This window comes from Sus scrofa, chromosome 12 (genome assembly GCF_000003025.6).
Source record: "Sus scrofa isolate TJ Tabasco breed Duroc chromosome 12, Sscrofa11.1, whole genome shotgun sequence".
In the NCBI taxonomy this organism is placed as follows: Eukaryota; Metazoa; Chordata; class Mammalia; order Artiodactyla; family Suidae; genus Sus; species Sus scrofa.
This window is the reverse complement of record NC_010454.4, coordinates 10,349,352-10,374,783: the sequence shown is the minus strand read 5'-3', so window position 1 is coordinate 10,374,783 and position 25,432 is coordinate 10,349,352. Positions and strand designations below refer to the sequence as shown.

Here is a 25,432-nt window from a genome sequence, read left to right as displayed (position 1 = left end):
AGCTTGGCCTTAGGCTCCATAGCATTGACCTGGGCCAGCAGTCAGCAGACCTTTTACTGTAAAGGGCCAAAAACTAAATATTTTAGGTTTCGTGGGCCCCATATGGTCTCTGTCTTATCCACTCAACTCTGCAGTGGAACATGAAAACAATCAGCAACACCATGAAAGCAAATGGCCCTCTTATTTATAAGTCCAAAAATTCAAATGTTATAAAATTCAAATATTGTAAAATATTTTCAGCTTTTGATTTTTTCCTATCAGTTAAGATATAAAAACAGGAATTCCTATTGTGGTTCAGAGGGCTAAGAACCCAACTAGTATCCATGAGAACGCAGGTTCAATGCCAGGCCTCGCTCTGTGGGTTAAGGATCCAGTATTGTCGCAAGCTGTGGTATAGGTCTCAGATGCAACTTGGATCTGGCCTTGCTGTGGCTGTGGTGTAGGCTGGCAGCTGCAGCTCTGATTCAGCCCCCAGCCTGGGAACTTCCATATGCTGTGGGTGCAGCCCTAAAAAGACAAAAATACGTACATACATACATACATAAAAAATTCTTAGCTGATATGTTGCATAGATAAGGAGCCAGATCTGGTCTGTGGGCTATAGGTTGCAGATGCCTGTTCTATGACCATGGAAAGTCTGACACCCTTGATTCAAAGTCTTAGAAAAAGCTGGGTTTCAGAAAAAGATTTCATTTCCTATGGCTCTTTTCATATAAGGATAGTCCCTTACAAAGTCTGTTTCTCTACTTTGGGTCATTTTCCTGATGTAGATACTTTCCCATCAAAAATGTTCAATTTTATATTATTTTTTCATGAACAAAGGCAGGATATGCTTGGGAGAACTCATTTCAGAGTTGGCCCTATCTGGTGCCAGGGAAGTTCCTCCATGCAAAGAAGCTTTTGAAGAATTGATTTGAAAAGAAAAAGCTTCCAATGGCGTTATCTCCAAATATTTCTTTATTTTTTCCTGGGCTGCTAGCTTTTTCCATTTTAATTCAGTTCTTCATCAGTACTTCAGTACATCAGTACATCAGTACTGAATACTATCTTTTTTTTAGGGCTGAATACTGTCTTTTTTAGGGCTGTATCTGAGGCTTATGGAAGTTCCCAGACTAGGGGTCCAATCGTAGCTGCAGCTGCCAGACTATTCCACAGCCGCCACTACTCAGGATCCCAGCCCCATCTGCGACTTACACCACAGCTCACGACAATGCCAACAATGCCGGATCCTTAACCCACTGAACAAGGCCAGGGATCAAACCCGCATTGTCATGGATACTAGTCGGGTTTGTTACCGCTGAGCTATAGCAGGAACTCCTCGAATACTATTTTGAATTAATAGCGTTCAAAAGTCCTCAAGACTAGCCCTTCTAGATATCTGCAGATCTGGATATTTGAGCTCAGTGGCCAGGAAACGGAGAGGTTTTCCTTGAGGAATTTAGGTGCAGAGAGCAAGGAAGGAGGAGGAAAAGGGGGACTAGAAGAGGGCAGCCTTGGCAGGGCCTTCCCAGAGCAGTGGCTGCCCCTCTAGCACTAGTGGGCTCGACAGGTGAACACAGACCACCCAGACGCATCTACAGTCAAGGGCAAAAGAGCACCTTCTTCCATTAGTGTGATTACAGATGACCTTGCTCACAGCTGATGGAAAATTCCTAGAGGAGAAAGGATAAGGAGAAAAGGAAAGGGGGCTGCTGGGTGGTTAAGCGATCTGAGTTGGCAGAAAAAGAAGCTGCAACCCAGTTCCTCCCATTTTCCAGAAGGCCAAGGAAATCCTCCCGCTGAAAGCTCAGTCTGCAGCCCTAGGCTTGCTCATCCAGAGACACCACCTCTACACAGGCTCGGGACAGAAAAGACAGGCACCTTTCTCATTCACTCTTGGGAGCATTTGCTCACATCTGTAAGGGAAACAAATTGAGGTCCGCTATTTTTCTCCCAACTACTTTTCCCTTGTTAGATCATGCTCTTCAGATAGTTTGAAGAAAGAAGGCAGCGCGTGGCGCCTGATGAAAGGTGTTATTCTCAGAGCCAGGTTTTTTTTGAACTTAAGCCACTGCAGTGGCTTTTATCTGCCCATAATTCTTTCTGAAGCCAAGTCCTCTGGCTATTCAAGCCATCTTCCTTCCTAGCAAGTTAAGATTGGGGCGCTTATAATTCTAGCACTTGTCAGCCAGAATCCAACCAGCACAAACCAATCGCATAAGGCTGCTCCCTTCAGCCCAATAGCTGAGATGATTTTCCCATGACGTCATGAACCTTTGCGAGCCTTTGGAAGGAAAAATCACCAGCAAGTACATCCCTCTGTCTGGAGAGCCTTTCTGACCAGAAGGTTGTTGAGGTCATCTGCAGGGGGTGAAAACACGTCCTTCGGGGAGAAGGTTTTAGACTAGCAGCGTTAGTTACAGAGGTTGCCCTTATTGTTCCTTGCAAGGAAGAGAATAAAAGTGTAATCACACTAGGTCATGTGTAAATTTATACTGTTGTTACTGGCACTTAACCCTTTTCCTTCCAGGAATTGTTAAGTTCCTTTGCAGTCATAGATCAGTCCGTGGTCCATTCTCACCCAGGGTGAGTGTTTGACGGTAAGGTCCCTCAGTAGCCCAACAGAATAGAAGTCATGTAACCGACTCTCTGGAAATTACGTAAGAGAAATAAATGCCTTGGTATTTGCACAGAAAGGAAATTAGGAAATTCACTTCGAGCCTGAACTCCCAGATCCGCTCAAAATCAGTCCTGTGAGAAAAAATATTCTTGATCTGCGGGGGTCCTCAGTGGAGTTAGGGGTGAGGTCTTTCCTAGGAGAGACACCAGTTCCTATGTGGCTTGAAATGGGCTGCAGGTCAGGCTGCCTCTGGCTGGAGACACAGAAGCAGGCTCTGGACATAAGAGAAGAAACAGGGCATCTCTCAATGCCTAGGGTTCTTTTTTTCTTGACTTTTCTTTTTTCTTTTTCTTGTTTTTTAATGTCATGGCCTATAAGTCAATTCACAGAAGATGCTGTCTCTAACGGAGAGATACTTAAAAAATTTTTTTTTTTTTTTCTGAGTGCACTTGCAGGATATGGGCTGGTGTTTTAGATTACCAAGTGTGCGTGGTGCTTTTCTAGCATGTTGTTTTGAGAGGTTAATGCTTTTTCAAGGGTGTCTGTGGAGCTGCAATCGTGCAGATGCTGAACTGCATTTCCAGAGAGGAACCAAATACTAAATTATGATAGTCCTATAATTCTGGGCACTCTGCCTTGATTATTGGCTATGTTTGGGTCCCAAACCCTCTCTTTTTTTTCTAGGATTTGAAATAATGTACGGACCATGGAGGAAAAAAAAATGAACCAAGACAAGCAAAGCACGAGGAAAGAAGATAGAACATAGAGAGGGGTAAACTAATTTCTGTGCTTAATTCACTTACGGACGAGCACAGATTCATTTTGAGCCCGGGATTAAAGAGCCTTGCATAAATTTCCATTATACTGCCTGGATTTTGAAACTATGGATAGGGGCACTGGTGACTAAGTCTTTTGTGCTAAATGATGCTTTGACTAGGTAGATGTCCAGATCACTTCCGCAAGAAAATGCAAATAACATTTTCATTGTCTTCTATTCTAAGGAAACTGCCTATGCTATGTACTTATATACTTAGCTAGTGCTTTGCGGAAATAGGAAAGCGGTTGAGCCTCAGAGATTTATAGATTATTCTACTGTTGGAAAATACTGAGAGATTTGCCACTCTCTACTTTGAATTTTTCATATTTCAGTGCATAAGAAATACGGGTGCAATGGGTGAGTAGATGATTTTTTAAAAATTGCACATTATAAGATATAATTGAACTCTGAACACCGTGAAATCAGAATCATGAAAGCAGGTTACTGAGACATGGAGACTCCATGCTGACTACAGGTCTCCTGTCAGAAGGAAGCAACTACAAGTCAAAATTTAGCTGTTCTCAACCTCTCATGAGGTTTTCAGAGGTGTCGTCTTTATTTAGATCAATTGATAGAATTCTATGTGTGTTTTCTGCTAATTAATTTAAAAGAAGCATATTTGTTCCTTTTCTTAATCTTGTACTGGGGAGGCCCTACATTTTTTATATAAAAATTATAGGCATAGGCATGAAGAGCAATTACTTTGAAGTTTGACCCTTGCCCGAGTTGGAAATATATCATTATTTTTCAAGGATTTTTTTTGGAAGCACTATTGAATATGTTAACAGATATAAGAGGTTTAATCTCAATAAACAGGAAAGCTCCTCCTAATTGATTTGTTTTCCCCAAATTGACTTAACAGGTAGAGTGTGAGTCTTCACGTATTTCAGTTTATATGCAGGGAAATGACAATCAGGTTACAAAAAAAGCATTATTTATAATGTCAGTTCCTGCCTGGCTAAAACGTGGTGGCTCGGTTATGCAAACGTATAAAAGAATAGATTTTGGTACAAATACAGGTTATGAAACGAGATCTTCTTTGGTGATAAGAAGATCAGAAGGTGAAACACTGGGTGACAGAATTTAAGTCTGTGTTATAAAGCCAGAGTTTATCTGTTGCTAACCATAAACTCTATTTTCTAAAAGGCTATTATCTAAAATGATAATTCATTTGAATTTCTTTAACATTTGAAATGGACTGGATGGAGCTCAAAGGTACACGCAGGGGAAAAAACAGCTGGATTTGACCCTAATTAGTACGTTAAAATACCTTAATAAGCACCTATAAAATGCGTAGTGATCTAATATGGATTTTCTTTAAATAATCATATAATGCTATTAATGTTATTTGTTCTGTTATTGTTTGCCATCAATATTATTGGCCATAGTAGTATACAAGCATTTTACTTTTGCATAGTTGTAATACAGGTTTTATTTATTTGCAACTTATACACAAGGACTTTGAATATCAAAATATAAATTTTTCAGAAACTTGTAATTAAATTGTAACTTGAGGTTATATGCCCACAGTACAGAAACTCATCAGTGAAGGAGGATTTGATCAAATCCTCAGAGAGTCATCAAATTTATTTTTAAAATGGGAGAAATTCTGCCACAGAGAAGCATGAAAACTGAGCCATTGAGAATTTAGGTTCCATGTAAAGAGAAAAAGGCCAAACTTTACATACTATAGTCAGGGTAGGAATAACTTTTGGGGGCATTACTAAGTGTCTATGAAAAATATATGTCCTATTCTAGGATTTCCAGATTTGACTGAGCAGCTATGAAAAGTTGTATTCTGCAGCAAGGGGAGGAAGAAACACTGGCTTTGAAGTCAGCAGGCTTAGAAGCCATATCTGCAGCTTCCTTCCACTCACATGAGGATCTCTCTTGGAACATAATTTCTGTATCTCTCTTTCTTGGTAAATTAAACCAAGGACTTGGGAAGCTAAAAAAAAAAAAAAAAAAAAAAAGAACCAAAAAAAAAAAAAAAATCACATGATAGGGCTGTAGCCAAAAGCAATGAAGGAAGAAATGACAGTCAGATTAATGTTCTGACAGTTCTGCTTACATCTCTTATCTTTCAACTCACTCATCTGTAACTCCCTCCTTGTCTAAAGACTAAAGCGTCAACTCATGCTTGTCTTCAGGGTCAAAAATCTGGCCCCAATTTCATGTTCAATTCTAACATCCCTTTATTCGTGAATGTATTCAAGTCCTGACTATCACCTGGAAAATACATTTTACTTTCTTATCTAATACCAACTTCTACTTCCAGATACAGCTATAGTGTATTCCTGAATGCCTCTTTGTTTACAATTTTAGCACTTAATCAGGCACTGCAATAGACTATTATGTTATTTAAAGACATATTATGTTAAGGTCTTAACAAAGTGTCTTATCCCTCCAACTAAGTTATTTTATTTACTGCTCTGGTCATTTTCATCATCCCTGGTAGCAGTAACACGGGTGGGAGGGGAAAGTGTCTAAAAAATGATCTCTGCGGGTTGGGCATTTCACATGTATTATTTCTAATTCCTATAAGACTCTTTCACAGTGAGCTAGATCAGTGTTGCAAATCATATCAGGCTGACCAAAAGTCCAGACTCTCCCCACTGTCCAATGCGAGCCCTGTTGTCAAGGTCATAATTTAGAATATCCTTGAAATTCAATGCATAGGGATTTAATTTGAAAGAACTACAATTTCAGAAAAAGTTTTAAGAGATCATACCCTTTGACCTAGTAATTGCACATTTGGAACCCTTTTCTAAGAAAATAGAGGTGAAGATAAACATTAATCTACAAGGACAGTTAATGTATCCTTGTAAGTATAAAACAAACATGAATATAAAAATATATGTATAGGTGATGATTAATTAAAGCATGCTTCATATATGATGGAAATAAAATATATGCAAACATTAAAACACATGGTTTCAAATGATTTTTAATTGCATGACAAATGCTTAAATATAAAAAGTATGATACTCATTTTTCAAAAAGTATGACACATTTAAAATTATAAAAAATATATAAAGATAAAAAACAGAAATAAAGGGAAAAGAGAAGAGATATACTAAAGCATTTATAGTGGTGGGAATATGGATTTATTTTCTTTTTTATGTTTTCCCACATTATTCTATAATTTTCATCTTTATCTTGTATATTTCTCACAATGAGCATATATTATTTTCACAATTAAAAAAAAAAAGACCTAAATATACTTTACAGCTAAAAAACCACATACAGGAGTTTCCAATGTGGCTCAGTGGTTAATGAACCCAACTAGCATCCATGAGGATGAGGGTTTGATCCCTGGCCTCGCTCAGTGGGTTAAGGATCTGGTGTGGCCATGAGCTGTGGTGTAGGTGGCAGATGTGGCTCAGATTCTGCATCTCTGTGGCTGTGGCATAGGCCGGCAACTGTAGCTCTGATTAGACTCCTGGCCTGGGAACCTCCATATGCTGAGGGTACAGCCCTAAAAAGACCAAAAAAAAAAAACAAACAAAAAAACCCCCACATACATAAACTGTTAAAGTCCATATCCCCAAGCCTAGATATTCAATTATGTAGGTACCCTTTCTTTCAAAAGTACCAGTACAGTATTATTGAAATTACTCAAAATACATTTTGCACTTTCTTTGTAGCTTGTGGCAAATTCCTTAAATGTCGTCAATAGCGACTAGCATTGATTGTCTGAAATTGTTTGTTTTGTTGCTGTTATTGTCAGTTCTGGAAAAAGCCAAGTTGTAGGCATCTCCTGGCAGGGCTATCTGACAGAAGGAACCACCATCCATGTAAAAAGAGAATGAACCTAAGCTATAGGCTTGTTACCTTTGAGAAAGTTAACATGCCACAGATAACACAAATGAAACACCACAATCTCTGTGTTAAGAATGCAGTCATGTGGGGTCTGGCCCTAAGATGAATAGGGTATTTTTGGAGTGTAAATGTCTCACCCAGATGAGATAAATGAAGACTTCCAGAGCATGACAGAGAATAAGTGGCTAAACAATAACTCAGCTGCTCCGGAAGTGTTAGCTTCTTAAAAAGCAATCTCACTTACTCTTGTTGGTTTTATTTTTTATTTTTTTTTAGGGCTGCCCCATGGCATATGGAAGTTCCCAGGCTAGGGGTCGAATTGGAGCTACAGCTGCCAGCCTATGACACAGCAAGAGCAACGCCAGATCTGAGCCCTGCCTGTGACCTACACCTTAGCTCCTGGCAATGCCAGATCCTTAACCCACTGAGTGAGGCCAGGGATTGAACACACATCCTCATGGACACAAGTCAGATTCGTTACCATTGAGTCACAGTGGGAACTCCCTGTTGTTGGTTTTAACATATTTGATGGAAATAAAGACCATACAAAAGGACATAATAAGCATTCAAATGATTTCTCAGTAAATGAGTGCACGAGTTTTTTGTACAGAAAAGTATACACATATGCTTATTTGCAAACACAGTGTCTTACTTATCCAGAACACTTTCTGAACTATTCATAACACAGCAAATACAAGATCTTTGTGTTTAAATGCTCTGAGAAGCTAAACTAGATATCATAAGTCCATATCTTGAAGCTTTTTTATCCAAAAAGGAAACTAACCAAAACAAAGTAACTCCAAATTTAGCCTACACTCATACTATGGCAAAAATATACATCTACTTTAAACCCTTTAGATCATATTTACTTTTGCTTTGCATGTATTGTTAAACAACCTCGGTTATGTGATTTCTCAGGCCAGTGCCCATTAGAATCAACAAATTAGGCAGAGCATGGTGACAGCCTGATAGATTCAAGGCACATTTGCAGAAGCAAAAATGACAGGTGAAGGCTCCTTGATGGAGAAGAAGGAAAAATATGCAGAAAGACTTAAATAAGCTTAGTCTTAGGTCATTTGATGTAGAAGACACTATTCTTCTTGTATCCTGATAAGCCTTCTCTATTGCAGGTAAAAATGAAATAGCTTATGTTTATTGTAATGAGTCATTCCTGAGTCATGATTCAAAAGAGATGTTATATTCAAACATATTGTTACTTTCATTCATTTCATCATTCAAGTGACATTTACTGAGATTGATTTATTTACTCAGTCATGTGCAAGAAAATGAGAATATAAAGATTAAAAAAACATGGCAGAGAACTTTGAAAAGCTCCCCATTGGTAGGTGGAAACAGGCATAGAGAAAACCATATTTGTAAAAACACGAGAGGAACAAAATGTGCTATACTAGAAATATTGACAAAGTGCTACAGAGACAACCAGTTAGAGTTTGAGGATGCATATAGCATGTAACAGAAAATAATTCCAAATCAAACAAATTTCAATTATTTAGAAAAGCCGTTATGTGATATGCTGCCTTCCCAGGAATGCCAGATAAATCAGGCATCTCATCACTGTGTGTTGCAGCGGTGACAAATGGCAAATAAGGCTGGAATAAACCACAACTGCTTCCCGCAGCTTTAGAGGAAGCTGTCTGTGCAGGCAGTGGCTTGCAGGAAGGACCTGCCGTTCTTAGAAGCAGCTTATAATTTATACACATGATTACACATATGTAGACAGAGCTGGAGGCATAATGGACATTTAGGATACAAACTAGCGAGGGGGCTGATCCTGTCCTCTGGCTTGCTCTCAGCATCCTTAACACAGCTACACATGCTATTATGTCATAGATATTAAGTCTTTCATTATAAAGACTTCACCATAAATTCTATTCCATTTCACTCTACTTCTCAGAAACTCATCAGATTTTTCTTTTTCCCACAATCCATTTTAAAACTTAAATCATAGGCTGCCTTATCTTGTCATTTGGCCATTTGATTTCACATGTGCATGGTCTGTCTTCTCCATTAGAGATTGTGACTTCTTAGAAAGAAGGCACTCTTCCTTCTAGGGCTCTGTGTCTCCCAGATCACCTTGTACATAGGTCAGGTACAAAGCAGCTACTCAACCAGTAACTTTATTGAATTTAATACAAAGATTAAATCTTGCCAGTGCAGTAAGTGAAACTGCCAAAGGAGTTTTCCAATGGGTAAGATAACATTCTGTGGCTTAAAATTCCCTAGTAGGTGCCTTGTCCTCATAGCAGCAGGCTATAAACTCATCCTGTCTGCATTTAAATTCAATATAACATTTCTTTCTTTATTATGTACTACTATTAATTATCACTGTGAAGATTAGTAAGTGGCTCTTTCTGCCTAGCAGATGCAGATGACAGGAGCTTCTCATCTCTTATCACTGTGAAATTGGACAGCCTACATGGTTAATGGAAGTCTGAGAATATATCTGATTGCTGGTGGTCTTAGCATAAGTGCCAAGGAAAGATTTATGTTCCCAGTGGAACAATCTCCTTCTGTGTCACACGATCATTCATAATCTGACTGCAGATCTAGACTGTGACTAATATTTGGCTTTAATATGATAGGTGGTTACCGTGGAAGGAATCAGTAAGAGCATAATTGTCACTTCCTTGGAAAAATTTAATTCACAGATGGATCCCAACACCCAACTGCACTGGTGTCCAAAACTAATGGGGATTTTTGCTAAATAAGGACCGATCCAGCCAAAAAAGATATACTCTGACTAGAGAAATCTGTATCACGTATTGCTATAAAAAGTATATTTACCCAAACGCTGACTGTTTTGGAACACTAGAATTTTCTTAATAGGGATATAGTGAAAAGTCACTCACTAATTAAAAGGCACATTTATATTTTTTTCCCTAATAAGGTAAAGCAATCAAGTTAATCACTGCTCTCATGCACTTAACAAAGTTTCAGTTGCTGACAAAATTTAATCCTTCATGCTTCCTTATTAAGATAAGGTAAAATTTTTATTCATTAAAATAATCAACTTTTCTTTAATTTTCTACTTCAGTAAATAAGCCTTGCTGCATATCATTCCATGGGAGGGGAAAGTGATGATGAGAAAGACCAGGATACATTATTTATTTGCCCCCTCCCATAAATAAGCTTATACAAACAACCACAATCTTATTAACATTGCATTCATTTCTTTAAAGGTTTTTCCTATTACGTGAAACTCTTGGCCTGCGGTGCCTTCCATTTATTTGGAGTAGCATATTAACGCAAAACAAGTTCAACCCTAATTCCGGAGAAATGGCGTTGCCTTCTGGGTGACTAGTTTTCCAAAAGAGCTCATTACCTGGAAATAAAAGTGTTGTCTCTGTGCATTCAGGGGGTTTGGAAAATTCTTAGCCATCTCCAGATGCACAGAATGAATCATAATTAAGAGAACATATATAAATAATTACTTTCCTCTTTTCACTGAGGTTTAATACTCCTTAAAGGATTAATTAGACCGCTCCTGTTTCTTAGAAGAAGTCCATGAGGAAACACATTTCAGAAGAAGCTTATTGCAGCCCCATGAACTATTCCTCAGCCTCTTGCCCTTCAGATGAATCAGCTTCTCCGTCTCCAGGCTCTTTGAGATTTAGGCTACAGCCTGGCTTCCTATGTATCCATCTATTTTGCAGCGTTAATCCAAACTGTCTACCAATAACACTTGGTTTAATATGCTAAATTAGACCTCCCTGGTGTGAAGCCTGATTCGCACGGAGAGGGCTTGAAAAGGCAAGATGGTGGGTAACAGGGCTTGCACACTGTATCAAGCAAGTATTTGGCTATCAGAGTCACGCCGCGTGCACAGCCTGTTCCTTACCCTTTTAATTTCAGTATCTTTGCTCTGTGCTGGGGCAAGCGGCATAACGCAGGATTAAGAGCCATCTGCAAAACCGTAGCGCATTTCACCAGCACCTCCTAGGGGCCATGTGCGGGTATGAGGCTAGGAGGTGGGTACCGGTGCAGACCCTTTCCTTGTTCAGTTTCACCTCGCCCATACACAGCAATCCCCCGGGCTCTGCCGCTCAGAACGCCAGCGAGTTTGTTGAAGGAGTTTGGCGTCTCTAGGAGGCCTTTTAGAGGCTTAAATAAACTGCACGGAAGACACGTTCGATCGCTTGAAGTAATAAACATGCAACACACACAGGGATTTCAAACTGAGTGTTAAGGAAGAGACACCTAAATATACTGTGTCCTTTGAGAGCAAAGCTTCACTATGACACCAAAGTACTCAGATTTATGCACCACCCCAATTTACACACGCATACACACACACGCGCGCGCGCGGTTTAATCTGTAAAGTTCGAGGATCCGGACCGGTTAACACTGACGTTGACATAGCTTTTGAAAGGGTCTACATGCTCTTGCCTGGTTGCTGGGAATGAGGGCTGGGAGGCGCTGGTGCGAGGGCAGAGCTGAGTGCCTGTAGGAGTTGCCGTTCCAGAGAATTCATTACTCTTTAATTGCTCTGATTTTAGATCAGCAGAGCGTGCCGGGCGCTGGTGGAAAAAGAAACTGAGGGCGGACACTGCGAGAGGGAACGAGTCGTTCACCCTCCAGAGCAGTCTAGGCGCTTGTAAGTAATTCACCAGCAGTCGGGAGAAGGAAGAGCCAAGCGGTTAGGCAGTTGCAACACTTGCGCGCGTCTAAATCCAGCTGGGTTCTGCGCGCCGGTCGCGGTCCCTTTCCCCACTGAATTCGCGGCTCCTCCGCGCACCGCTGGTTCCGCGGGGGTTGTGAGGGACGTGGGGGCTCTTGGGTGGGAGGGAAGGGGAGAGGAAGAGGCGCCCCGGCTGAGGTGGAAGCCTCCACCGCTGCCAGCGTTTCGCCCGGACACAGGCACCCCGCAAGCCCCTTGGGATACACGCATGGCACAGCCGCCACGGAGGACAGAAAAAGGGAAGTGTGGGGCTCGGAAAGGGGTAGGAAGCTTTGCCCAAAGGCCAGGCTGCAATTAGGCAGCCGCAAAAGCCCGGCCGCGGAGCTTCCCACCTGCTGCTGTCCCAGCTGGGGCGCAACTTCCTCCTCCCCGGCCCCGCCGGACTCCCAGACCGGGCTCGGAGGGCGGAGGGGAAGGAAGCGGCGGCAGGTTCTCCTCGCTGGCTGCGCCGCAGGCCGGGGTGTAGCATCCTCCCCTCCCCGCCGAGGTTCCCGGGGCCGGCCGCGCGGTCAGGCGCGCTGCGATTGGTCGGCAGCGGCCGGGGCGGGGCCAGGCGGTATCTCCCGGACGGCCTCAAAAGAGCCCAGGATATTGCAGAGCGCACTGGAGCCCTAGCCAGCGCGCAGCCTTCCCCGGCGCCGGCAAGCTGGGTCTTGGGAATTCTGGTTTGCTTTGGCTCACTCGCTTTCACAAACTACTGGATCTTACATGCCTCTGTAACCCCCCACTTCCACTCCATGTCCCCATGCTCCTGCGCCAGCAACAGGTAAGGGCTGCTGTGTATTTTCTTCCCTCCTTTTCTCTTGTTGCCTGTGTATCCTGGGGAGTGGACTCGGGCTGCCGTCCCCGACCCTACCCTGCCCGGCTGCTCCAGAGGTGCCCAGCTGTCACGCTGTTGTAGCGCTCACCCACGCTCCGGAGTCCCAGATCATGCCTATAGAGTTTGTGTGCGCACCAGAACATCCCCAGAGCTAAAAATACTGAGACATGCTTGGAACAGTTGAGCAATAGAAACAGATTTCTCTGCAGCATCTGTTTGTGCTCATAACTTCCAGTGCACCAGCTGTAGCAAGATACAGCGTTTGGAGACAAGGGCGAGGGAGCCTGTGTTCGATTCTCACTCTAAGGGAAAAAAAGGGGCGGGGGCGGGATGGGGGGTGCGTCTGGAGTACTGGTCTCAAATCTTGGCAAATCTTGGCACTCGGTACTAGTCCTGATCCTTGGCGTCTCTCCTCCCCCCCCCCCCTTTGTCATTGCTTCAAGTGTAGCTTCCAGTTCCAAACCGAGCGAGCGTCTCAGAGTTGCTTTCCTGGGGAAGAGAGCGGGAGCTCGGGTTGGCTTTGAGCCTGAAGACCGCAAAACTTTTACATCATCTGTCACTCTCCCCTAAGCAACTTGTTTTTCTTAGTAATAATAGTGTTAATACCGAAATTAAAGGCAGTGTGGTTTCAGGGAAGCACAGTGGTCAAAACGACCTGATTCTGCAAAAGATTGCATCATAAAACATAGACTCATCATGACAATTGAAAAAAAAAACCGAGATAGGAAATGGGCAGTTTATTGCCTGCGTCTGGGTAATCCTATCAGTAGGATCATAACTAGGATAAGGCTGTGAATCCTGGGGATTTTCATAAACTCTGAATTTACCTATTAAGAAATAAGGCATTATTGTAAACGTGTTTTGGCTATGCAAAAAAAATGAATATTGCTTTGTACCACTTCTTTTCTTTCCATATTCATACTCGGTAGGCTGCCAGACTTCTTCTGGCTAACCACTGTTATATGTCTCCTGTATATTACCTGTACACTTGCTAGCTTCTTCCTGCTCACTTCTGCCCCGGCCCCCAAGTGTTTTATTTATATTTGCTATTACCCGGAAAAATCGCCATGTTCAGGAGTAAGAGATGTTTAAGGATGGTGGGAAGCGTGAGAGTTGGGGTCAAGGTCATTTCACTTCGCTTTCAGCTCCTCCCCCTCTCTCTTGGGGGGGGGCACTTTCTTTTACGTTATTGATATCCATTAGGAATATCTGTACCGAACTCTATTGAATTTGACATTAAAAAATAACACGGTATTTCTACTTCCTTCAGACTTTCCGGCTCTAGACTCTCTGGTTGGCTGTAGCGTCCTTGTATGACTTTCGAGTAGTGTGAACGATTGACCACGCTGTTTACCTGAACAGACCGGCTGTTTCAGGCTTTTTTCTTTTACTGTATAGTTTTGTTTACCAAAGAGGTGTATTTTCCAGCGTTTACACGTGCTAAGTGATGCTACATGCATTACTGAATAGGAACCTGGTAGAGCTCACAGAGATAAGCGGGCATCCCTCTCCCCTCCCCCTCGGCCCCTCCCCCTCCCTTCTGTTTACTGCGCTTCTAAGAGGTTACTTCGCTAGCATTTGCGCTCTCATAGCAACATGTGCCCAGAGCACACTCAGGCTCGTCTATATGGCGTCAGCTGGGGAATAGCTGCTCTAAACACTCATTAGCAGACCTCTCCTTCAGCCCAGCGCACTTTCTTCTCCTCTCCTTATTTCCTTTTCGTACTTACAAACTTTTTTTTTTTTTCACTATATGCTGCTACCATATTAGGAGACCCATTTATTCTCATTTACTCTTCTTGATTACATGTTTCTGCTCTCTTATAATCCATAGTAGGGTTCTTTCCTTTATGATACAAATGATCCGGATTCATTCATTTGCACCGTGCTGTCTCCTGGACCTTGTGTTTCTCTGCAGCTCTCTTGCCTTTAACATCCACCTTGAGATGGAAGCTGAACTATTTTTTTCCATTGCTTATGCTTAATTTTGGCTCAGCCTATAAATAGTCTTAACATGAACAGCACTACATGTAGCCTCTCCATTTCCCAGAAATACTTTCTACCTCATTGGTTATACTGTGGGTAAAAATGATTATTTGTATCTATTACATTTAGACCAGGCCCTGAAATATTTTGGCTGACAAGAGGGAATGCACACACAGCTCACCAATTCAGATACGAATTCTCCAGAGTCGTACCCATCAGGGAGTCGAATCACTTGATGTTTTCATCTATTCTTAATCAGATGTTTCTCAAAAAATTACTTTGACTCTATCTTAAAATGAAGTTGCATGAAAGCCCTATTCCAAATTAAAGGGCTTTTTTTTTTTCTTCTTTTTTTCTTTTGCCAGATGCTCAAGAATTGGTGATTTTCAGTGTGAGAAGAGCAGACAAGGAAGTCTTCTGCTTGCTTGCAGCCACTCAGGCATGTGGGCAGGTTAATAGGAAAGACATTCTTCATAGTGAACGAGTAAGACAATTACCCTATCGAACTTTGGCAGGTTCTAGATTTTTGCTCTGTCATCAGCTCCACAAAAGTCTGAATACATGTAATGTGTGTGCACACATATACACACATAAATCTGTTTTGGAGCATATCTACTAGAAGTGACAAAAGTTTCCATTTTGCCAAAAAATATTTTTTCCCCTTTCCAGGCAGGAATGGTAGAATTTCTAAATGATGCTCCGCATATGGAACAAATTCTGTCATTAGCAATGGAAATAAGACAATAATAGTCGCTCAATACAGGCTATTTTCAAGATTCTAAATGCGGAAAGCTATTCGGAGGAAGCTGGTATTGTGTGTTTTGTGGAATTCAAACTAATGTCCTGGGGTCAAGATTTTTGGAAAGTTGTAATTCAGTCTTTAGATTTCATATGGTTGTTATGCCTTAATCTGGAAAGAGTGCAGAAATAAGTCAGAAGAAATTTGAGACTGTCTACTCATGGTCCCTAATGGTAACTCAGATGGAAGGATTGTTTTGAATCATGAAAAGGGAATTTCTTGGTGTCAGCTTATACTATAAGATTCTGAAGTCAGTCAGAGCTCAAGGATAAAACGCTATTTAGATGAGCTCCCCCACCACACACCTTTGCACCTGCCTTCAGTACCACGTTATTATCTCTGTTTTTGTGTAGAAATGCTGGGCAATTTCATATGAGCCAAAAAAAGCTGAAATCACTGTTAAAAAAATCATTTTTATGTCCAGGATCTAGAACCCCGAGGAACAGAAGTCTTGTTTCCTTTGTCCAAGTACAAACTTCATGGGGAAGCAGACAAAACACTGAAGCAGGTGGAAGGCTGTGAAGGCACAGTAACTTCTTTTTTTATAAAATAATTCAAAGGCACTTTCAAATCGGGCATCATTTAGGTGTCAAAAGCTGCCAAAATGTAACACACATTGCAATTTTCACAGATGACTAATCTCAGGAAAAATGTGTTGGGGCACATTCTTGCATAATAACTTGGATAAAGAGGGAGAAGTGAAAAGACTGTAACAAGGCATTTTCAAAGACAGTGCACCTTGCCTCTCTCTAAAGGGGTGCAGGAAAACAGAGTGGTGATTTGCTTTCTTTGTTTGTGGTTGGCTTGGCTGAACTTGGTGCTGTTAACTGCTTAATCTGAATGTGGTTTTGGGGGGAGAAAGGAAAAGTGGAATCCTCGGCATCAGGACTTCAACACATTTCCGATCCTCCCCATCTGTTGTTCATTGTCCCCCTTTAATACGAGAGATAGATTTGGTTGTTTGAAAAGTTGAGAATTGCTTTTATTTTTCAGTTCTGTGCTATATTCAGTTTAAGAAATTTTTCTTTGATTCACAGAACACCCTAGACTTTCTCTTAGGCTTTTGTTAATCAAGGAAAAATTGTTTCTTTGGAGCAAAAATGGAAAGTCAGTCGATGGTTTTTACGGGGGGGGGGGGCAAGAGGAGAAAACTGAAAACTACTGTTTGTTCACATTTAGTGAAGGTGAGCACCTTCTCCATAGGAACACAGGGCAAGCAGTAGCCCTGGAAGTGAAAGTAAGCTGCCTGATCCTTATAATGTACTCCTACAAAGCTGTCTCTGTTTGGGAAAACACAGACTTGGACTTACATGAAATGAGTTCCAGCTTTATCTCAATCCGCTAAAGACCTGGTCCTTGGGTGCAAAGGTGCTTACTTCCTAGCCTGTCATTACACATGGCAATCCCATCTCCAGAGAATTTCAGGACTCTGCTTGCTAGGCAACAGACTCGCTCTGTATCCCCCATAGCAAACCTGCGTCTTGAAGTCAGAATCCCTTGCGCTAACAAAGATGTTATCAGGCGTTTCTGCACAGTGGCTGCTCTAAAGTGTGTGAAGTGATGGAGCAAGCCCAAACAGTCTCCAGAAAGTGGGATCCATTTCAGATGATTATAAGGGCTGTCTGCTCAGTTTTATCTTTTAAACAGAATAGTCTGTGCCTTCGCAGTTCAACCCTGTCATCAAAGGCTCCAGTATTCTCCCAGAATGCACCTGCTACTCAGTTAATAGTAACATTCTACATTCAAGGTGAAATGCTCTCTAGACATGTCCGAGTTCACAAAGCTTCATGACAAAGCCTTGGAGTAAGGGAGTCTTCCTTTTGCTTAGTCACTCGGGAGCAGAGCAAGTAGAGGAGGCAAAAGAAGAGAAAAAGAGGACAGAGGTGGATCTGTAAAAGAGAACATTCCAGATTTGTTGGGGGAAAAAAAGAAAAGAAGAAGAGGGGAAAGGGGGAACCTGTGATTTTGGTTGAAAGACTGTCACAGGTAACTAATTCTTCTGTGTTCGATGACTTCGTTAAAATAAGAAAATACTTGCGGGGGCGGGGGGGGGGGAGGGGATACAAAGAAAGGAGAAACCCAGTGAGTCAACCTGGAGTCTGTTTATCTACATCTGACCCCATGTCTTGCTAGGAAACGTTGCCTAGGGTGTAGAACCCTTTTATAATGACTCCTGTAATGAGGGATCTCTCTGTTTTTGCAGGACGTGTTCTCTGGATGTCAGCTGAGTTGCTAAGGTGACTCCGCATGTCAGGAGACAGACCCTGGTAGACAGAACCTCAAGGCTCCTGGAGACCCCCATCTCTCCTTATTTTTTTTTGTGTGTGTGTGTCCTCACCGAACATTCAAAACTGTTTCTCCAAAGGGTTTTGCAAAAACTCAGACTGTTTTCCAAAGCAGAAGCGCCGGCGTCCACAGCCGAAGCGATGGGCAGTGTGCGCACCAACCGCTACAGCATTGTCTCTTCAGAAGAAGACGGCATGAAGTTGGCCACCCTGGCGGTTGCCAACGGCTTTGGGAACGGGAAGAGTAAGGTCCACACCCGGCAGCAGTGCCGGAGCCGCTTCGTGAAGAAGGACGGCCACTGTAACGTGCAGTTCATCAACGTGGGCGAGAAGGGGCAGCGGTACCTGGCAGACATCTTCACCACGTGCGTGGACATTCGCTGGCGGTGGATGCTGGTTATCTTCTGCCTGGCCTTCGTCCTCTCGTGGCTATTTTTCGGCTGTGTGTTTTGGTTGATAGCTCTGCTCCATGGGGATCTGGATGCATCCAAGGAGAGCAAAGCTTGTGTGTCCGAGGTCAACAGCTTCACGGCCGCCTTCCTTTTCTCCATTGAGACCCAGACGACCATCGGCTACGGCTTCAGGTGTGTCACGGACGAATGCCCGATCGCTGTTTTCATGGTGGTCTTCCAGTCCATCGTGGGCTGCATCATCGACGCCTTCATCATCGGAGCAGTCATGGCCAAGATGGCCAAGCCCAAGAAGAGAAACGAGACCCTGGTCTTCAGTCACAACGCGGTGATCGCCATGAGAGATGGCAAGCTCTGCTTGATGTGGCGGGTGGGCAACCTTCGGAAAAGCCACCTGGTGGAGGCTCACGTGCGCGCGCAGCTCCTCAAATCCAGAATTACTTCTGAAGGGGAGTACATCCCCCTGGATCAAATAGATATCAACGTTGGGTTTGACAGTGGCATTGACCGTATATTTCTGGTGTCCCCAATCACGATCGTCCACGAAATAGATGAAGACAGTCCTTTATATGATCTGAGTAAGCAGGACATTGACAATGCAGACTTTGAAATTGTTGTGATCCTAGAAGGCATGGTCGAAGCCACCGCCATGACCACACAGTGCCGGAGCTCGTATCTGGCCAACGAAATCCTCTGGGGCCACCGCTATGAGCCTGTTCTCTTTGAAGAGAAGCATTACTACAAGGTGGACTATTCGAGGTTCCACAAGACTTACGAGGTACCCAACACTCCCCTTTGCAGTGCCAGGGACTTAGCAGAAAAGAAATACATCCTGTCCAACGCTAACTCATTTTGCTATGAAAATGAAGTGGCCCTCACAAGCAAAGAGGAAGACGACAGTGAAAACGGAGTCCCAGAAAGCACGAGTACGGACACCCCCCCGGACATAGACCTTCACAACCAGGCAAGCGTACCTCTAGAACCCAGGCCCTTGCGGCGAGAGTCAGAGATATGACTGGACCCGCCTCTGGAATAGTTACTCTAAAACACAGTCTGTTGGTCAAAGGCCCAAAACAGTGATTCAGACGACGGTACTGGTGAAGAGGTGGGTCGAGACAAGTGGCCGCGAGGGACTGAGGTTAGCACAGAGGGCTTCAAAGAAGGACTGTAAGCTCGAAGATTAACATAAAGCACTAAACATGCCTCCCCGTGACCCGATGATGGCACATACATGTTGTAGAATAAGTTAGGGTGGGGTGTTTATGTTGTGTTTTGTGTTTTTACAAAACTTGAACTTGCAGGCAAGCCTTGGTTGGTTGGGTGTTTGACTTATCCAGAATGCTTCTCTTTAGGGAACAAGAATGTTTTTAATGGCATAACATTTTTAAATGTTTTAAAGGCAAGACTCTGCCTTAACTTTTGAAAAGCTGCTAACTACATGAACACAAATTGTATTGTTGCAGTGTAGTTTTTTCTTTTGTGTAATTTAAAAGTCAGTGTTGAACTTGGTTGAAAGCTCATGATATGTGCTTCAAAGTGGCAAGTATTTGGCTATTAGCTGCCAAAACGAGAGCCTGATTTTTTTGAGGCCAGTAATTTGTTTGCTAGAATTGATTTCTCTGTCTCTCTCTCTGTCTCTCTCTCTCTCTCTGTCTCTCTGTCTCTCTGGTTACATAAGGGCATTATGTAACACTAGCCAAATGGTAGCCTCCGGGTTGTTGTTGGTTTTTGTTTTTGTTTTTCCTCCATGATGTTAATGGGTTATCTCAAATTTTAAGTTAGACTACCTAGAATAAAATACCAAAGATAATGCACATTTTTGCACAGTGGAGCTTACACTAAAAAGGAAAGCAAGCCCCACAGCTGCCTTGACATCAAGAGACACTAACTTGGAACCTCAGCAAGACCTTGAACTGCCCTCTCCTTTCGCACCTTATTCAGAAAACAGAACATCACACACACAGTCTCGTGAGTGTAGTGCTTTTACATTTTTGTTCTTTCATGTAACTTTCACATGATAGGAGGAAGAAGACAGGGGAAGTAAAATTCACATACACACACACACACCCCCGTGATAGAAACATCTCTTCTTTCCTTGGAGGTGGTGCTGGCCAGGCGAACACCTAAGTTGAGAGATGATGATGTGCTCTTAGACTTTTTCTTCTGGTTTTTTTCCATTTTTGCACATTCCAAAATTTATTCCATAAGACCTAGGTTGACGCTAGCTGGCATCCTTCACGCTGAGCCATCCAACATGAAAGATCAATAGGTTTAAACCCTTGCGGCTGAATTCCTCGCCCGGATTGTCAGTACATTTCCAGCTTGACTTCATCTTCCAAAAGATGCCACGCCTGGCCTCTAGGCCGGTCCTGGGTCTGGAGTGAGTCCTACAGCGCCTGAGCGGGCAGTGAATGCCAAAGTGAGATGTGGACAAACCATTTTCTGTACCTCATCAGCTCAAATATTCAGGATGGAGGGGAATGTTGCCTTTTTTTTTTTTTTTTTTTGAACAGTAGAGTAGGAATGAAAATGTCTCAGTATTTTAGGGTCAGTAAGAGCCGTAGAAATTCTGACAGTCACAAGTAAAGGAGACAGTGGTCAAAAGGGTTCTTTCCCCTTCATGGGTGTACACTCAGGCCTGAATCGGAGCTGATCCCTTTTGCCTGTGGCGCCTGAGACCAGGTTTCTTGGGACGCATGGTTTTCCAGAAGCCTCTCCTGCCTGGCTGCTTGACCTGCCAGAAACATTTGTTTTGTTTTGTTTTGTTTTGTTTTCTGCTCTAGCTCACCATAACGGAACTCTCTTTAGATCGACAGTTCCTTATTTGTGAATTCTGGGGCTGCTGACTTTTCTTTTTAATTGGAGTCTCCGAATCAGCTCTCTCGTGGTATTATGTCCCTGTATGCCATTAAAAAACAGCTTGTTCTAAAATCCTGTATTTTGTAAACTGATGCCTGTGATGGTCTCTGGTTCTTGAACAGCCATATCTGAATGCGGTGCCTGCAATACCATGACAGTCTCTGCCGTTCTCAGCCTTCAAAGCCGACGGGTTTGAAAACTGTGGCATTCTTTTCATTAAAACCAAGTCAGAGCTATCAAGTGAGTGGATGCTGCTTTAAGTCCAAATTTAAAGGCAGATTTGGGAAGTTGTTCAGAGAATTGGAGGAACCGGGATGGAGTGGGCGAGAGAATTTAGTCTTCTGTCCATGGCCCACCGTTTGGCCTTGGACGGTGAGAGGAGATGGAGGACTTTCAGCTGCTGCTATTTCGATACTTTTGCAAAGGAAAATAATCAAACCAAAGAGTATTCAGTGATAGGTAAATTAAATGAAGATACAGTGGAGAAGGGGGGTGACCGCAGAGAAGGCACCTTCCCATCACAGAGTGCTGCCACTTAAAAAGACTTGAGCTATTTGAAAGGGGGTGGGGGTGGGGGCAAGAACGGGGGAGGGAGATCTTTCAACTTCTTTCTGACAAAGAGAAAAAAAAATTCTAAAATTTCTGGTGCACAGGTTTGTTTGTTTTCGTTTTTTTTTTTCCGAGAAAATTTTGCAGAAGCTATGTTTTTAAAGTGTACATTTTATAAAGTTTATCAGATATTTTCATATTTAAAGCCAAATGTAAATAGAAGTCTGTAAAGGGAAAAAAAATTGCCATAGAAAGTATAATTTCAGTGCAGCCATTTCTGGGAGCTAGTACCTATATGCTACCGGTTAGCATGGTTTTAGCAAATATTTACCAGCCTTATAAGGTTCGTATTGCTATGTTCTTCTGTTATTTATTTCAGCATGGACTGTTCATTTGAAAGCTTTTTCTGGTTATTAGTGTTTTAACAGTTACAAGCTTTAAATGGCAATTTTTCTTGTTGTTAAGAGCCAAGACACAGATAATGCACAAGGTTGGTTTTTTTTTTTTTTTTTTTTGCTGCATTTTACCTTCAAAACATTTGTCCTTATTGACTGGGTCTCCTTAATTAGTAGATATTTGTCATCATAGTGCAGACTGAAGAGACTCACCGTGAATACCTGGGGCCTATCCCCAGGTCTGTGTCTCTTCTCTGTTGCAAGCAACCCCCCATTGAATTTTATTTAGGAATGATTCCCTTTTAAAGAATTTTTGCCCATGACTATATGGGCATTCTATTTTGGGGAAGAGGCATAGATTCCTGTTTATCCTATTTTTAAATAAAAGGTAGCAAAGTGAATTCTATTTTGATTATTGAGAAAGGAATAGTTTTCTATCCCTCTAAGAGTATACTTGAATCAGACATTTTAAGGATGTCACTGTAGCACTGTAGTCATTTCCAAATTCCTGGAGAAAGTTTGCTTTACCTTTTTTTTTTTTTCCTCCTATTAATGTATTATTTCTTCCCTTCCCTTCCTTTCTTCCCTATAAACGCCCATCTCAAACCTCAATGTTATTCAGTGGGTTCTATTCCCCAAATCATGTTACCCTGGCAAAAAACAAATGTCGGTTCGTAGTTTAGGATCAGCCACTCAATAAAGGTAAAAAAGTTTGTTCTAAGAAGTAGAGTGAGTCGTTTTTCACTCTGTGTCTAGCGATGTTCAGTTTTGTTTTTGTTTTTTTTTTCTTAAAAAAAAAAAAAAAAAGTGTTGCATTGTCACTCACTCCCGACTAGAATCCCTTTTCTAGTTATGTTGGGTTTCAGCTCTGGGTTCCAGTAAATTGAACAATCCCGGCCTTGGACAATCGTGATAGTTATTATTTTCCCATTTGCTGTCTTTTTGTATCTGAAGTCTTCCTAATGTACTGCACAAACCATGGATTGTACATATTTTTATATATTATGTCTTATTTTATTATTTCTAAATAAAAAATTAAAAATTGAAAACAAATCAGTGCAAGAATTTTTGGGCCCCCTGTTATGATTACTGTAGCCTCTGAGATAGAAAGCAAAGCTTCCCAAACAATGAGACATAAACCCTGAGAGTTGGAATGAATAGAGCCATAGAAATCTCCGAAACAGACAGGTATGATGGGGTGGCAGGTTACTTTAATCCAAGTTAGAGGAAGTCAAGCTCATATTTTGTTTTTGGACAGAATGTCTTAGGTGGAGAGAACATAGACGGGAAAACAGTCAAACCAAACTAAAAGTATAAGATTAAGATTTTCATTCTCTGTATAACAATAATAGTTATTACTTATCGAACCTAACTGTGTAGCGTTCTGCCTTTTATATCATATCCTTTTCCAAAAACCAAATCAGGATATTATGATTCCTGTGTTATAGATTAGGAGTTGGCAAATGTATTCCATAAAAGGCCAGGCAGTAAATATTTTTTGGCTCTGTGGAACTGAGTCTTTGCCTCAACTATGCAATTCTGCCTTTGCACTGCAAAAGCAATCACAGATAATATGAAAATGAACAGTGTGGCTGTGTTTTAATAAAACTTTATTTGTAACTACAGGTGGTGGGCCGGATTTGGCCCAGGAGCTGTGAGTTATGGACCTCTGTTACAGATGAAGAAACTGAGGCTGGATTTTAAAGCTCATGAATCACTAAGCTGGTATTCAGATTCAGGTTTTATCTGCCTCTAAATTTAGCTTAATCCACTAAGCTAGCTAGTGTTTCAGGGCGCAAAGTTACCAGGGATATGTGATCTCAGAGAAAACGCCAATTCCTCTGGCAAATTTCAAATAGCTTAACTCTTTTTCACTCCTGGAAACATTGAGAAAAATCTCCATTCTGAAATATGGGATGCTGCGTAATATTAACAAACACTGATAGAGCACTTACTCTGTTTCAAGATGGTTTTAAGTTCTTTATTACATAATTTAATTTTAACAATGACCCTATAGATTAGGTACTATTATTATCCCTCTTTAAGAAATGAGGCCACTGAGGAGTTCCCTTGTGGGAACTAGTATCTATGAGGATGCGGCTTCGATCCCTGATCTAGCTCAGTGGGTAAGGATCTGGCTTTGCCGTGAGCTGTGGTGTAGGTTGAAGACACAGTCCGAATCCCATGTTGCTGTGGCTATGGTGGAGGCCAGCTGCTACAGTTCTGATTTGACCCTTAGCCCTGAGTGTGGCCCTGAAAGAAAGGAAGAAAGAAAGAAAGAAGGAAGGAAGGAAGGGAGGAAGGAAGGAAAGAAGGAAGGAAGGAAAAAAAGAAATGAGGCCACTGAGGCCCAGAGAGGTTGAGCACTTTATGCAAGCACACACAGCTGGTAGATATTAGAGCTGAGCATTAAGCCGAGGCCATTTAGCACTGGGCTGTGTTTACTTTCCACGTGGAGGCATTCTTAGGAAAAGTTTCACCATTTAATCAAAGGCCTCGCTGAGTCTCTGTGTTTATTCTCTTAGATGATGAGAAGGCATTCTTTTTCTCTGCACAGCATGGATGAGCACAGGTTCCCAACTCCTCCATAACCTGCTCCACCATTGCTCCTTGGGTTCAAGGGAGAGGGAATGACTCACAAGTGTAGACTAATGACAAATTTAAGCATCAGTTGTGGGATCTGGGTACATTTCAAACTTCAGATTAATTTCACTTAGCTAGGAATTGCTTAGACCTGGCCCGAGGTGAAACCACAGAACTCTGTTACTAACCAAGTGGCAAGCACCTCACCACATCATGCAGGTCTGCTTTCCTCCCCCTGTGGGCACCTGAGGTGGAACACAATCTTCCTGGTGATTGTTCCCATTAAACAAGATCTATAATGCTAACTCTAGACAGCAAGTTGGACGCTAGATGGGTCTCTGCTCTTTAAAAAAAAAAAAAAAAAAATGAAATATATATACCAAAAGAAAAGGCCAGGGTGGAATTTCAGTGTTCTTCTGCTTAAGCCTTCTTTTCAGTGCCAGCCAAACAAGGCCTCCCACTCCAGCTCCCCAGATACTGCTTGCAAAGAAGAAAATGTCTTTCTCCCAAGAAATTTCCATTTTCATGCTCAAAAACTGACCACATCAATCAGATTTGCTTTCCCAAGTTGAAATAAAGAAAGAAAAGAAAGGGAAAAAAAAGAAAGGAAGGCAGACAGACAGACACACAGACTAGCTCTGTGCATGTTCAGAAAAGAACCTGGTCCATGATCAGTATATTTCAAGATATCAGAGCCTTTTTTTTTTTTAAACAGTTTAGATCAAGGAGCCTGGTGATCTGATGATTTGAGCCACTATATGAGGATTGTTATAATAACTTGATTTTTTAAAAATAGAATTATAAGGTGA

The 25,432-nt window shown here is 42.0% G+C and overlaps 2 protein-coding genes across 8 annotated transcripts in view; one reads left to right on the top strand and one right to left on the bottom strand.

Annotated features, from left to right (window-relative positions):
* KCNJ2 (potassium voltage-gated channel subfamily J member 2) overlaps positions 1-22,825 on the top strand; it is a 28,673-nt gene extending 5,848 nt beyond the window's left edge. The window contains exons 3-6 of one of the 7 annotated variants that reach the window (XM_021066222.1): positions 3,284-3,371; positions 11,756-11,853; positions 15,109-15,227; positions 17,746-22,825. In XM_021066222.1, coding sequence (XP_020921881.1) covers positions 17,969-19,252 — 1,284 coding nt within the window. In that variant the 5' untranslated portion in view covers positions 3,284-3,371; positions 11,756-11,853; positions 15,109-15,227; positions 17,746-17,968 and the 3' untranslated portion in view covers positions 19,253-22,825. 7 annotated transcript variants of the gene reach the window in all.
* On the bottom strand, positions 10,115-12,430 carry LOC110255979. Its single transcript, XM_021066710.1, has one exon. The coding sequence runs from the start codon at positions 12,404-12,406 to the stop codon at positions 11,924-11,926; it is 483 nt and encodes a 160-aa protein (XP_020922369.1). The 5' UTR covers positions 12,407-12,430; the 3' UTR covers positions 10,115-11,923.

Coding starts and splice junctions, on each gene's coding strand:
- LOC110255979 (XM_021066710.1), bottom strand. CDS start 12,406: ATGCTACACCCCGGCCTGCGGCGCAGCCAGCGAGGAGAACCTGCCGCC.